A 15,649-nucleotide genomic window follows, 5' to 3' on the forward strand; every position below is an offset into this window, starting at 1 on the left:
CAGTTATATGAGTTGGTGGCTACTGTTCTAAATAGGGAGGTGGCAGAGCATCGTATTACCTCAAAAAGTTTACGCCGACAGCTTTATTCTGGGGGAATTGGATGATCTTGTTACTCTCATTGAGAGGAGATGGCCTCATCTCATAATTCTAAGATGAATGTTTGAGGATTGAAGACATCTATGTTTTGCTTTAATCACTGAAGGGAGCTGAGGAGCAACTCAGATATCAAGAGTGGCTGAGAAGCCTGACAGATTGGTCCTGTCTTAGGGGAGAGTTTATCTTTGTATCTTTGATTGCACAGGGTAACATGATGCTTACAAACAGCCATGCCCAGCCAGCCTTGTTGATTCAGCCACACCCCCAAATAGCCCTACCCACCAGATTACTCTGAAACTTAAAAACCTGTGTCCAGGACCTAGGTAAAACCAGACACCAGGATTCTGCTAGTTCCTGAACCAGAGGAGTCACTAAGGAGAGGAAGAATGGAGAAGCCATCTAAAGCCAAGTAAAACACTGCTTTCTTTTTAATGGGAGGTTTCCGGGTGTTCTTGTAACCAGGGGAGTAGGGAGTAAGGGGCTTCCTCTCTAAGTAGCTAAGATTTAAGGCTTAGCAGGGAAAGGCCACAGACCAGAGGAACAACTGGGCCTGGTTCTGATGTGATGAGGAAATGAATGATATTTTAATAATCATCTCTGGAGATAACATTTTTAAAAGTTATTTTCATCCCTCGAGCTGGACTTTAACAGTTACTAAAGACTTTTGATCACAAACTAGGGATTTTTTTTTCTGATGTTATTGGAATGAACTCTCATCCTACTCAGTGCCTTGGTTCCTTTCTTCCCCTGGCCATCATCTTCCACTGCCAAGTCCCTGGACAATCTGTCAGTGAGAGCTGAGAGCGCCCCAACCTTTGTTCATGTGTATTGCTCACTGGCTTCCATCACAGACTTGCTTACAGAGCTGTGCAGGGGCTAAAACCTTGCCCAGGTGGTGACAACGGCCTCACAGTGCATCGGCTATTAGTCCTGTAATTCAAGAAGGACTTGGATCTTCATCTGTGTTGGGCTGGGTGGAAGAAGCTGGCTTGTGTATTTTCATCTGCAAAGTGACTTTGAGGAAGTATATAAGTATTTGAAGGCTTAATTCAGGGGCAGGATCTGAATTTTGATCTGGAATTGAAGTGATGAATTAATGTAGGCTGTTCTTGCAGCATGTTGCATATTTCTTGAGGATTGGTTGTATCTTGTTTCATTTCCTTCCATGTGCCCCTGCCACATCTCAGGATAATGTTTAGAAGAAGGTAAAGGTATTTGATTCTATTTATTTGCACACATTGGATTCACCAGGAGGTGAATTACCAGGAGATAGGTGTTTTTAGTGCCCTTGTAAAGGCTTTGCTTTGAATGAGGAGAGTGGTTTCTCCCATGAGTAGCAATCCTTCCAGTGTGTGGAGGGATTTTAGCATGGTACATGCATATGGATGGTTCTTTGTTGTTAAAATAACGAAATATTTCCATACCAGGAAGCAAGTAGCTCCTTCATTAATCCCATAAAGAGCTCTTCTAACACCTAAGACCCACACGTATACAACAGTCATGAGTTAAGGCTTGGCCTACCGTGAAGCCTTAAGAGCTCATACAGTTGCTGGGGCTGGTAGCATTTTGGTAGGTCAATACCTGTGCCATGGGTGTTTTGACTATGACTGACTTCTGTTTATCAATGCTATCTATAACATTGGGGTATTTCCTTCTAAAAATAGTGGAATTGAGGTAGTATTTTGTACAAAGGAAAATAAAGATAGTGAGTCCCATCTGGTGGTTTTATGTTGATTATATCCCCTTAGGTATGTTGCTTCATGCCTGCTTCTCAGTCTTCTTGTCAGTAAAATAGGTGTGCTAATTCATTCTTTTGTCTGTTCACTCACTCTCTTATCCATCCATCCATCCATCCATCCATCCATCCATCCATCCCACCTACTCATCCATCTATCCATCCATCCACCCATGTATCCATCCATCCATCCATCCATCCATCCATCCATCCATCCATCCATCCCACCTACTCATCCATCTATCCATCCATCCACCCATGTATCCATCCACCCATGTATCCATCCATCCATCCATCCATCCATCCATCCATCCATCCATGCATCTATCTATCCACATCATCCATCCATCCATCCAACCATCCCACCTACTCATCCATCCATCTATCCATCCATCCACCCATGTATCCATCCATCCGCCCACCTATCCATCCATCCATCCATCCATCCATCCATCCATCCATCCATCCATCCATCCACCCACCCATCCATCCATCCCACATACCCATCTACACACCCACCCATCCATCCACCGACCTACCCATCTATCCATCCATCCATCCATCCATCCATCCATCCATCCATCCATCCATCTAGCCAGTCATCCATCCATCCAGCAAACAATGGTGCTAATCTGGAAATGTTGACTAGTGGTTACCAAGGAAACATGGGAAAATTCTGTTTGGTCAACTAGCTTGTTTGAAGTATACATAAGACATTGAGAGTAAAAGCCTTTTGGAACTGCCAAGAACTGAGTTGATGCTGAGGTGGTCTTCAGCATTTATAGGTGAGGGCATTTTTTATGTTATGACATTTGGTATGGTCCTCAGATCTTCATTTATTCATGGTGTTAAATCATGCACAGCAGCAAAAAGACTCTGGGAAGTTACTAGTAAACTGGTATTGGGTGAGAATTTCTTTGCTCCAGGTGTTGCCCCCTTTTCCAAAACAAAGAACTTCCACAGTATCTTCAGAAAGCAAAACTAATGCACAATCTTTATAAATATGTAAAATAACACAGGGAAAGCCACAAAGACAAAAATAAAAATAAATCCAGTTCTACACCCTAGAGAGAAATATTTTGGTGGAACACCCCTCCAGGCACCCTTATATGCATATATTCATTATTTTTACAGACACTGCATCGTGTTCTTCATGCTGTTCTGTAACCCACTTTTCTTCAGCACATACTGATTGTTCTATTACTGGTGGGTGAATGAAAAGTGTTTAAGATTAAAAGAGTCTGTGATCCTCCACTTCCTTTCATCTCAGCATTCTAGGACACTGTGAGTGTTAAATCTTCTTATGTCTTCTTGAAGCAATAATGTCTTGAGTGCTAGGCACCATTTCAGTCCAACAAAGACACAAAAGACACAGCGTCCACCAGTCCCTCGTGTTTACTTTTGCATTAGATACATAACATTATTTAGATTTTTGTCACCAGATGTTTGAGTCACTTCTTATGCAATACTTACATAATGAATATCCTTGTGTATTCGATCTGGCTAATGTGCAGAGTTATGCAGTGTGGACCGTGTTTAGGAGAGGGTTAAGAGTGGATGCCTTTAGACCAGTGGTTCTCAACCTTCCTGGTGCTGGGACCCTTTAACGCAGTTCCTCATATTGTGGTGACAGCTAACCGTAAAATTATTTTCATTGCTACTTCATGACTATAATTTTGCTACTGTTATGAAGTGTAATGTAAATATCTGTGTTTTCTCATAGTCTTAGGTAACCCCTATGAGGGTCATTTGATCCCCCCCAAAGAGGCCATAACCTCATTGAGAGTCAGTGCTTCAGATGGAAATGGACACAAAGCACTGGATGCAATTTCAGAGCAGACAAATAATCTTGCTTTGGAGTCCTTAAAAGTAGCGTTAAGCTCATCAAAGAGGCATCTGTGGGATCTGTGTAGGGTAGAATAGGGTCAGATTCTGATCAATTAGACAAGGGTTTCACAATCTTTCTTTTGATGTTGGAAGTAGAATATTGCCAACACCTTAGACCCCAGGTGTTGAGGGATCCTTAGTTCAGTGGGTCTACACGAGATCAACTGGAGTTGTAATCTATAGTGGATAATTGACAGTGGAGTGGTGGATCTCAACCTGCAAAGCTAAGGTGTAGATACTTGCCTGCCAGGGGACCTGCCATAGCATGGGAGGAACCACTTCTGGGGATGGGTGAGGTCAGGGACTGTTTCCTATGTAAACCCATAAAGATTGGGGTTACAGATCATTTGCATACAGCCTCTCTTGTGGCCATCCTGAAATAAGCCAATCCCTCCCACTTGTCACACAACGTTGGCCCTTACATTCTGCAATTGCACCTGGGTAAAAGGCTCATGAGACATCACTTATAACTATAGGAAGTCTTAAGATTCTGGTTCTCAGGCTGGTGGCCATTTGAGGGCAGGGACATTTGTTTGGCATGACAGAAGGTGACATCTGTGGCTTGGGGGATAAGCAGGGTTTCTATTGGAGCCATTGGAGGGCAGGGTGACTTGAAGGGAGCAGGAAAGAGAGGAAACTCCCCAAAGGAGAGCTATGGTTGCAGTAAACACTGCTGGTGCATTGGCATTCTGCCTAAGCTTGCTCTGAGACTTAGCTGGGTATAGGAGTCTGCACAAGAGGAACAAGGCTTTTTGGGGAAGTCACTACAGAGGTCCTTAGAGCAGGGTACTTTGTATTATGGTTTAGGAGGGAAATGTATGCAGTACGAGAGGTCATGGTTGTCCACAGACAATAGAGGAGTGAGTCAGAAAGCCAGTGGGCATGCTGAGAAGATGGTTCAGGGGCTAATCCATTTGCCATGCAAGCGTTAGGAGCAGACTTCAGATCGCCAGAAACCCACATAAATGCCAGGCCAGTGTGGCCACCTACCTATAATTTCAACCTTAGAACACAGAGCAAGCTGGCTAACAAGACTAACCACAGCCATGGCCAGCAAGTTTGACTGAGAGACTCTGCCTCAGTGAATAAGGCAGAAGGCAGAAGAGCTATAGAGGAAGACACCCAGCAACAATCCAGTACCTTCACAAGTGCCTACACACCCATGTGCCCACACAAGTACCTACACACCCATGTATTCACACACATAAAAAGCATGAGTGTACACATGTATGGACTCTACCAACACATATGAAAATGGGACAATAAATAATAATAAAAAAGAAACTCAAGAGGTGCAAGACTCAGAGATCAGAATATCCACGAGGCAAGGCAGGGGCTACAGAACTTAAGTTGTAACACAACCACTGCCTGGGCTCACAGTCTCTACCCACAATTTCTAAATCCATAAATCTCTCAGAAAAGAGTTTGTTTTAAGCATGGCACAAGATTTTGCTTTCAAAACTGGGACATGGCTAATTTTTTGTGTGTGTGACCAAATAATGTGACATTTAAAAATTTTTTGCTACAGACTATAGACTATAAATACTAACTCGTTTGGTTATAAAAAGCTATCTTGAACTCTAGTGTGGGGGGATAGTTTGATATTTTATCTGTTTCTAAAATAGGGACAATTTTGAACTTCCTAATACACTGGCTCCAAAGACTGTGAGAAATGGGGGTTTGGGGGCTAGAGAGATGGCTCAGTAGTTAAGAGCACTTTCAGTGCTTTTCTGAGGACCAGAGTTTGACCACATTGGGCAGTTTGTAACCACCTGAAACTCCAACTCCAGGAGGTCCAATGTCCTCTTCTGGCCTCTATAGACAGACAGACAGACAGACACACCAGCAGATAGGCAGGCATGAACACATGCACGCACAGGAAAAATGCAAATAACAACTAAAGAATGAAAAGAGACGTTGGTTCATGCTGTACCTCATTATTATGTGGTAGTCTCTACATAAATAGCTTTGTTTGGTATTTGTGATACCTTCTGAGGTAGATGCTCTCATTAGCCCTATTTGACTGAAACTAAAATGAGAACCCAGAGGAGTTTTGTAGTTTGCGGAGGGTTGTAGACCCAACAGGCAGTGAAAAGGACAAAAGTCTGGAGGGATAGAAATGGCTCATGAGGACTCAATGCTCAATCTCATTGGGGGACAAAAACACCAACATTTTGGCATGACTGAAGCTATTGTCAGGTGTACAGTTACAGTGTGTCCAGCTGTTGGTAGGGTCCGGCTTATGGGAGGGGTTTTATTTTCTCCTTTCTGGGACTCTAAGGAAAACACGGATCAGCAATGGATGGAGACTTTACTGACTGGTTAGGGAACCACTGTGCCTGTGGAGTGGGGAAAGATCCTTTGATAATGACTACACTTTCTTGACTAAATGTCCAAAAGACAGCTGGGATTTTCTGTGCTAAACTGGAATGCTGGCTTCCTGTACTTTGTAATAAATATACTAACTTTCAAAAATCTTCCAGCGGCTTTGGTGGCAGCGCCATTTGTCACAGTAGTAATTCTTTAGTTAATGGTGTTTTCCCTCGGAAATCCTTCTGGTTAATGCTTGGGTGAGATGGCTGCTATTGTCTTACTTTATTGATGGCCACATCATCAGAGTGAAGCGTCCCAAACCCCCAACAAAATGGAAATAGATCACATGTCTTGCTGCTTCTCAGTGGTCTTCACTTGTCTTGGTTAGAGAGCTGGGTTAGATTCGTTTGACAGGATGGCTGTCTCCTGAAGCTTTACCGGCTGCCTGCCTGCATCTATCCACCCCAAGGCTTCTTGTCACATGGCTGCTTGTCACAGCTTTTTTTTTTTTTTTTGAAATGGATATCTTGTGTATATCATGCATAATGATAAGATTTACTTATATAATTGTTACAAATGATTATAGGAATTAGACAGGCATATTTATTTCTCCCCATACTCGAATATACATCAAGGATTAAATTGACGAGTAAATTATCTTTTTTAATGGAATGCAAAGAAAAGTTTTCTCATATTTTTTCTATAAAATCCGAATGCTTACTCTTGCCTAGGAGAGCAATAGATGAAGACTCCAATTTGCTTATTTTGGGGGAACAAAAGGTCACTTGGGTGTCAGGTCCAAAAGAAACTTGGGACAAATGGCTGACCTAAGTGCATGCTGGCCTCTTGGCTCTCTCTGCACCCCAAATTCCTGCTACAGAGTCCACAATAGCATCCTGGCTTTTCTTAATCTAACCACTACCCTGAGCGTCTTCAGCTCCTTCCCTCAACTTCTGATTCCTATACAACACCTCCATTTCAGCCACGAACTCTTGGTCCCATCTCTTTTGTTGCCCCGCTATCTCCCATTGCTGCTGCACCATGGCCCTGGTCCATTCTGTGAGCCATGTTTTCTACTCCTTTCCCTCCCTGCTCTGGACTCTTCCAGATGCCTCTGGCTGTACTCTCCCTATACCTACAATAAAAACCTTCCCCTCAATACCTTGGAGTTGTCAAGTCCTTACTCTATATATTGGGTTAACTAATATTGTTGCAGCCTGGCGGTGGTAGACAGATCTTTGTTTTTCTCTTCTGTCTCTTCTGCACCTTTGGACTTCCCTTTATGAGCTGCAGATTTGCTCAAGGTCTAAAGCATTGGCACTGGTGATGCAGGCGCATGATCCAGGCTCCACTAATCACATGCTCACAACTGAGATTCGGAATTGGAGGACTATGCCATGACGAAGCTGGTACAGCCTAACAGATAGATCTGTTAATTAGAGAGAGCAGTGACAGGGTTTGGGGCAGCAACGGGGTAGAGAAATTGCTGTGTCCAATAGCAGGGTTCACCCAGGGGCTGTGATTAGATGAATATAGATCTTCCCAGATTTGTAGCATTTGATCCTGGTTTTCTGAGACTCGTTGGGAATCTGAAACTCATGCCTTTTCCTACTTAACCTAGCCAGAGAGGGTTTCTGTATGTTAGCATCAAGAAAGCCAGTTCTCTAACTGAGTGGGAGGGTACTGAGAAGGGAACAGGATTACTTCCTGTGCATCTCCTGTCAGCTGTTGAAAGCCAGATCATCCTGAAGGAGTCACTATTTACCCAGAGTGACTCATTGTTGATAAAGCTTCCTGGAGAGGGTGATGCACAGCCAGACAGGAAGCTTCCTAGAGTGGTGAGTTAACACCCCTGCAGTAAAGGACTCTGAGCTAGGAATCCACCTGCAACCCCAGGGGCAGGATCTCCTAGAAGTTAAAAGGTGAGCTGGAGAGAGGACCTGGTTACAGGAATTCTCTCTGGAATTCTCCAGGTTCTTGGCTTGAACAATACTAAAGCTTGTTGAAGCAAAGAAAACAGTCTCTCTAGACACCCAGGATTCAACTCTTCTAGTCTCTCGTGGCCCTCCTATTTATTGTGTGTGCTTGGTGTACCACATGAAAGAGGTGGGGAAGGAGGGAGAGAGGGAGAGAGAAAGGGAAGGAAAGAGGGGGGAGGGGGGAGGGAGAGAGGGGGGTAGATCCTGCTGCTCTTATTGAGAACCCAGGAGGGAAAGAGATAGATGACTGACAGAAAGACAGATCCATGACAGAGAGAGGGAGGGAAGAGGGGGAGAGGGAGAGGGAGAGGGAGAGGGAGAGAGGGAGGAGGAGAGGGAGAGGGAGAGGGAGGAGGAGAGGGAGAGAGAATCCAACCAGAGCTGCATTCTCTGAGTCTATAAAACATCAGAATCAGGACCACAGCTTTTCACTGTTTCCAGTCAGTGGAAGTTGGAGAGGTTATATGTTTAGCTACATCAGTAAAACTGAGATGTGAGCTTAATTCTGCTTCCAGAATCCTATCTACTTTCCAGGGCATCCTTAACTGACAGAGCTCATGTCAAAGGCAACAGAAAGTTACTAAAAATATTATTGCCTCAGGGCTCAATGGTTAAGGGCATTTGCTGCTCTTGCCAAGAACCAGGGTTCAGTTTCGAGCACCCACAAGGCAGCTCACAACCATCTGTAACTCCAGTTCCAGGGATCTAATGTCCTCTGGCCTTTGAGGGCTCCTGCATACCTATGGTGTACGTGCACATAAAATGAAAGTAATTGATAAAAGATGACTGGAACTTTCCGTGTATAGGAAGGAGTTCTGATTCAAGCATGGGTTAGATGAGTTAATATGGAGGCACGTGTTCTCTATCCAGGCCTGACAGCCTCGCTCCACTCTACAACTCTACTATTTAAGTTGGCTCTAACTTACCTTTTGGGTATAGTCGTCTTTGGCACGAAGGGCAGATATCATGGAATATGGTCAAGTGTGAGAACTAGAGGGAGAGAGAGCAAATATGGAAGGGTTGTTGACTCAGCTGCTGATTTCTGTGGTAGTGGAATTAGAAGCAATTCAGCTTCCACCCTTCCCAATGCTATGATCCCTATAGGGGGCAGGGTAGGTATGCACACCCCACCTTAGGCCCAGGCCTCTTGTACTGTATTTTCATGTCTTTATAACCACATCTTTTTCTCCTTTTCTATCACGTGTCTTCGGTATCTAGAAAAATGCTTTGTGATTTTATATTATGTGAATGAGTAAATTAATAACATCATGACACACAAGGAGGGAAGATGAAAGAGCTACTCACATGAGTTTTGCCTTAAAGACAGAGGAAGATGAGGCAGAGTTAACAGTGGAGCCATAGACACTTGAGCTGGGGGGCACAGTGACTAACCTCAGGGTTAGTCATGGTCTCAGAGAGGACCTGCCTGGCTTGAATTTGCAGGTCCCACCACTTTCTGTCAGAGTGGTCCTAATTGAGCTGTACTGGCTGGTGTTGTGCGTCAACTTGACACAAGCTAGAGTCATCAGAGAGGAAGGAACCTCGGTTGAGAAAAATACCTACGTGAGATCCAGCTGTAAGGCATTTTCTCAATTAGTGATTAATGGGGGAAGGCCCCGCTTATTGTGGGTGGTGCCATCCCTGGGCTGGTGAGACTGACTTCTGTAAGAAAGGTAAGCAAGCTAGGGGAAGCAAGCCAATAAGCAGCACCCTCCATGGCCTCTGCATCAGCTCCTGCCTCCAGGTTCCAAGCCTACTTGAGTTCCTGTCCTGACTTCTTCCAATTACAGACTGTGGTCTGGAAGTATAAGCCAAACCAACCCTTTCCCCCTCAACTTGCTCCTTGGTCCTGGCATTTCATCATAGCCATAGAAGGCCTAACTCAGGCCCAAATCGTTTATGCTCTCTAGGCTTCCTCAATTTTCTCATTTAAAAAATAAGAATAGATTGGTGTGCACATAGGGGTTTCTATGGGGTGGAATATTATGGTGTTTGTGAGACACTGGCACGGTGCCTGACTCCCAGGAAGTCACATCTCAATAGACAGGTGTTGCTCTTAATTGCCCTGGTTCTGATGGTGTGGGAATGGCTTCCAGGGACTTAAGAGTCCTGTCAAAGCTTTTTGCAGGACAGCATGGTATCTTATGGGGGAAACATGCTTGTAGGGGTTTGTATATCTGGGGATTCATTTTCCTCTGGACTGGTCAGAGTCAACATCCCTGAAGATGCAGGGCTAACGTATAACTTTCACCCCAGAACAGCCAGTGTGCTGCTCAGAAACCGACTCTGTTCTTTCTCCTCTGCTTTCTCTCTGTGGGATGGAGGAAGGTGGTCGCTGAGGGGCTGCCTGGACCTCCTGACTCCCTCAGATAGCCCTTATGGAGTATATACCTGTTGTGAGAAAAGAAATCTTGGGTTCCAAAGACAAGGCGTGAGTCAAGCCGGTTGGGAGCTGGGAAGATGTGTTCACCCAATCCAGCCTGCAGCCGCAGACCATGGACATGGCTGTCCAGTGAGTTGCAGGGACAACTCTGTTCTTCTTTCTCAAGGAGGAGCCCAAGCAGAACTTTCATGGCTGATTCTGAGCTAATTAGTCATCACCAAAAGGATTGTAAAAAAGGTGATTGAATTTCTTACATTATCACCTCCATTTCTATACATTATTCCCTCTATTTTAAAAAAGATTTCTCATTTTCTTTTCTTTCCTAGCCACCTCACCCCCTTTTAATATCCATGTGGGTTTGTGCCTTGTTTATATAGTATGTTACTTATCTTGATATTCAAATTGCCCCTTATTTAGGCTCGTCTTTTTAATGCATATGCTCAGAAGACCCTGCCTGGGTTGAAGTCTTTTCCCACTTCTTTGGGTTAGAGTGGCCCCAAGCAAGTGGTTTGCCTTCACAAGGGACCTCCTTTCTCTCATCTTTAAAATAGGGGTGGGAAGAGGCTGGAAGAATGGCTCAGTGGGTACGGCTCTTGCCCGGATGTAGTCCCTGCACACACACTGGGTAGTTCACAGCTCTGACACTTTCTTTTAGACTTAGACACACACACACACACACACACACACACACACCCTGTTGATGAAGGAAAAATGTATGAGCACAGCCTATGTTAGGCTCATGAACACCTGAGCATCACAGTCTTGCTGTGTATCCATGGTGATGGGAGACAGAAAGCATGCAGTAATTACTATAAGAAGGTAAGTGATTTGATTCAGGAATCCCTGCTCTGCTTCATGAATCATATGACAGGAGTAACAAACCAATTTTTAAATTATCTGTCCATTTTGATTGCATCTGTCTTCAAGTCTGCAGAGATAAGGACTTATAGAAAAAAAAAGGAACCAATAAAAGGAAAACAGAGAAGATGATAAGGTTAAAAAAATTCTCTCAGAGTAGAACACAGAGATAGCTACACACACACACACACACACACACACACACACGAAAATCAAACTGGAAAATGTTCTTTTCAAAGTGAAATTCCTAGGACGGGGAACATCTAGATGGCTTACAGTCACTTGTCAAGAGTCCTTCAATCAGCTGTGCAGCTGAGTCTATGGGGAAACTGGCTAGAGCAGCCTATTAAGATGGGAGACAGATAACAGTGGAAATGGCCGTTGACCATGTGTCCAGGGAGCTGATATCTCACAGGGATGAATGCCGACACATCCCACATACGCTGTTCACAGGCTTTACAATTGCTCTAGACTCTCTCCAGGAGATAGCCCACATCGCTTGGAGGGCAGGAAAACATGAGAATTCTTTTCACTTGAAAACCTCCCCAACCCTATTCCATTCATCAAGAACAGACACACGCTGGCATAAAAGTTGCAGTAGAATGGCGGGCAGGACTCTTGGACTTCACTCTGAGTTTGATCTGAGTTTGACCTTGATGCTTCGGGGCTAATCTGGTGTGTAGTCTATCTATTAAGTGAAATAGCTGAACTGAATGACCAAGCTTTCTCCAGCATAGTCTTCATTATTGAAGGTCTTAGTATCTGCTGTCCAATATTTATTGAATGTTATGATGTCAGAGGCAAGAAGAATGGAATAGGTGGTGTTTCTCTCTTCTAGGAGCTTTTGGCATGCGTGGCTAGACACCAAGAGTGGCAGTGATGGTGATGGGTCTGAACACCTTCTCAGTTGATCTACATGCTTCAGCACAAGCAATTTTAACATCCACCACTCACTTTATAACAATAATTGAATGAGGATTGCACATGGTATTATTTTATAGAAAGACATGCCTGCTTGCCAATTTCAGTGATAGTTCCCTTGGGTTGGGTAGCATAAGGATACTTTGGGTTTAGGTTGCACAGGAAAACAATGCACAGGCCACCCTCCATGGTGGAATTTTGTTCAATGGATATGCTAAATACTAGCACTAAAGTATAAAGTTTAAGAGATAAGGATTTGGAATAGTGTCTTGGCTTTATCACCTAAAGCTGATTGAGTCTGGACAAGTAGCTTGAATGCTTATCTATCTATCTATCTATCTATCTATCTATCTATCTATCTATCTATCTATCTATCTAACTATCATCTATCAATCTATCTATCATACACCTATCAATCTATCATTTATCAATTATCTATCATCTACCATCTAACTATCATCTATCTATTTACTTATCTATCTTTCATTCATTTATGTATCTATTTGTCTATCTATCCATCTATTTCCTCTTCTGGAAAATAGAGACAGCCATTCTTGTTTTATAGAATAGCTGTGGAGACAAAATGGGGTAAGTGTATAAAAGTGTTTGTTGTACTTCCTGGGCATAAGAGCTCAAATGAATAATCGCCATTGTTATAATTATTCGCATCACTCATGTAGACTAACCCAGTAGCTTTTTGGAGGGCAGGACTTCATCCAAGTGTGCATCTTAGGGATGAGAACATCTCGCAGGAGCTACTGTGATTTGGGGGTTTCACATCAGGGCTATGACTATCCTGCAGTCCCCTGGGCCATCAGCTCCCTGTCACTTCATTGCTTGGTGCTTATGAAGATTCATCTTCTCTCTGCTTTGCCTGTTGCCACTGTCACTGAGCCACTGTCTATTCCTGCTCCCCCTGCTCTCTTCTGTTGATACGCATTGCAGGACAGGGAATAGTCCTCTTTCCATTTCCTCACTGTGGTCTCAGCAGACTGTCTTTCTCCAGGTGAATTTTAAGATTCTGCCTCATCACCAGCTTTTAAACCTCGGGGTCACATATCAGCTATTTACATTGTGATTCATAACAGTAGCTAAATTATAGTTATGAAGTAGCAATGGAATAATTTTATGGTGGGGGGGGTCACCATAACATGAAGAACTATATTAAAGGGTAGAAGCATTAGGACTATTGAGCACCACTGTGCTAAGGTCTCTCCAATTTGAACTTGAATTCTTTCACCCATCTGGCTAGATGCTGTCATGGTTTTTCCCAGAATGTTAATCCACACTATGGTCCATGGATGAATTTTTTTTTTTTTGGAATTTTGTGACCCTGAACAGAAGACTCTGAGGGTCACAGGCAACCTTAGCCTGGCCCTTCAGTCCTGGGAGTACAGGGACAGATAGAGGCTCCGCACAATGTCACTTGTCTTGCAGATCCAGAAGAGGAGGCAGCTTCAGCCTGTTGGCCGGAATCTGCTTTTCTGTCTTACACAGCTCTGTTAACTGCTTTCACTTTCCCATCTCTAATATCAGCAACTGTAGGAGAGAAGCGTAATTCTTTCTCACTCATTATTTAGTAAGAAGCTTAATTTTTCTGTTGAAGATGTTTTTCGTGATTATCAAAGCAATTTATGAGCTTCGCTGAGAAGTTGTTAACACATGAGAAGGAGATGCCAGTGGCAAATTCCATAATCTTGTATCAGCAACTTTATTACACGAGGCTTCTATTTCCTCACCTAAGTAAGTGTGTGTGTGTGTGTGTGTGTGCATACGTGCGTGTGTGTAACCGTTTGTTATTGCATATTTTCTTTATTTACATCTCAAATGTTATCCCCTTTCCCACTTTACACCCTCCTGGAAACCCCTTATCCTCCCCCTTCTTCTATGAGGGTGTTCCTCTACCCACCTCCCCACTCCCACCTCCCCACCCTCAATTCCCCTACACTGGGGCATCGATCAAGCCTTCATAGGACCAAGGACCTCTCCTCTCATTGATGCCTGATACGACCATCCTCTGTTACATATGCAGCTGGAGCCATATGTACTTCATGGTTGGTGGTTTAGATCCTGGGAGCTCTGGTTGGTTGATATTGTTGTTCTTCTTATGGGTTGCAAACCCCTTCAGCTCCTTCAGTCCTTTCTCTAATTCCTCCGTTGGGGACCCCACGCTCAGTCCAATAATTGGCTTCTAGCATCCGACTGTATTTTGAAGATCATGGAGGGTGAGTGATATCTGTGAAAGATGTCTGCTCTAGTCAGTGAATGCTATTTTAAGAGGCGAACTACAATGACTCTCCCTCCTCCACCAGAGGAAGGGTACCCTTGTTCAATCGCTGTGCCCCTCAAGAAGAAAGATCAGATCCAAAACACCCAGATCCCATTTTTGGTCTCTACTTCCCAGAGACAGCCAGATACCTTCTCTGTTAGGAGACTCTAATCTAGCTGAGCTTACCCAGGGACATGGCCTTGTGGAGATGTGTTTTCTCCTCAAGCTTCACACAAGCAGACTGGGTTTGCACCACTGGGTTGTTCACAGACAATCTACATAATGCCTTTCCTCGGGGTGTTCAGTTTCCCTTCCTTCAACTGTGGAGTCATGACCAGGAGCTGAAGTCCAGTCAAGCTGACTCTTGACACTCAACACAACTGTCTCTAAGATGAATGCTTTGAGCGACGCCCATCATAATAAGCTCAGGATTAAAATCTGAAGACAGTTTAAATATATTGCTTGGGTCAGTGTTATTTTGGGGAAGCAGATAAATCGAATAAGCTTTACATAATCCAAACTCTTTCGTTTCCTAAAATGAGGAAAAGCACTTTAATGCAAAGAATAATTAATTTCCTCTTCTTTGAGAGAAGATTATATTGACAGACGGTAGCTTGGATTTCAGCAATTGTGTTGCTGAGAAAAGAGCACACTAACCCATCTGTTTTGCCCATCCCTTAGCCAAGAATAGGATGGGTGTATGCACATGTTGCCAAGTGGTCTGCAACTGTGGTCCATGCAGAACTGATGATACCTGATTGTTTGGATTGAATTAACAGTTTGAATGAAGTACGTTTCGTTGTTAAACAAGCTAGGGGATCACTGCCTTCTTGGGTACTTTCAGAGAATCTTATTACATATCAGCTGATGGATGAAATGGAAACCACGGAGGTGATAATACTGGGTTTTCTCCGATTCTCTCTGTATGTGTTCCAAACGTAGAACCTTTCTCCTCCTCCTCCTCCTCCTCCTCCTCCTCCTCCTCCTTCTTCTTCTTCTTCTTCTTCTTCTCCCTCCTCCTCCTCCCCTTCTTTTTCCTTCTTCTCCTTCTTCTCCTCCTTCTCCTCCTCCTCCTTCTTCTTCTCCTTCTTCTTCTTCTTCTTCTTCTCCTTCTTCTTCTTCTTCTTCTTCTTCTTCTTCTTCTTCTTCTTCTTCTTCTTCTTCTTCTTCTTCTTCTTCTTCTTCTTCTTCTTCTTCTTCTTCTTCT

The 15,649-nt window shown here is 43.7% G+C and overlaps 1 protein-coding gene across 1 annotated transcript in view; it reads left to right on the plus strand.

The window, feature by feature from the left end:
- Positions 1 to 474: 474 nt before the first annotated feature.
- Positions 475 to 15,649, plus strand: part of Fer1l6 (fer-1 like family member 6) — a 150,627-nt gene continuing 135,452 nt past the window's right edge. The window contains exon 1 of the mRNA XM_021182769.2: positions 475 to 506. Within this exon, the coding sequence (XP_021038428.2) occupies positions 484 to 506 (23 nt within the window). The 5' untranslated portion in view covers positions 475 to 483. The remainder of the gene's footprint in view (positions 507 to 15,649) is intronic.

The sequence above is a fragment of the Mus caroli genome, chromosome 15, assembly GCF_900094665.2.
Source record: "Mus caroli chromosome 15, CAROLI_EIJ_v1.1, whole genome shotgun sequence".
NCBI lineage: Eukaryota > Metazoa > Chordata > Mammalia > Rodentia > Muridae > Mus > Mus caroli.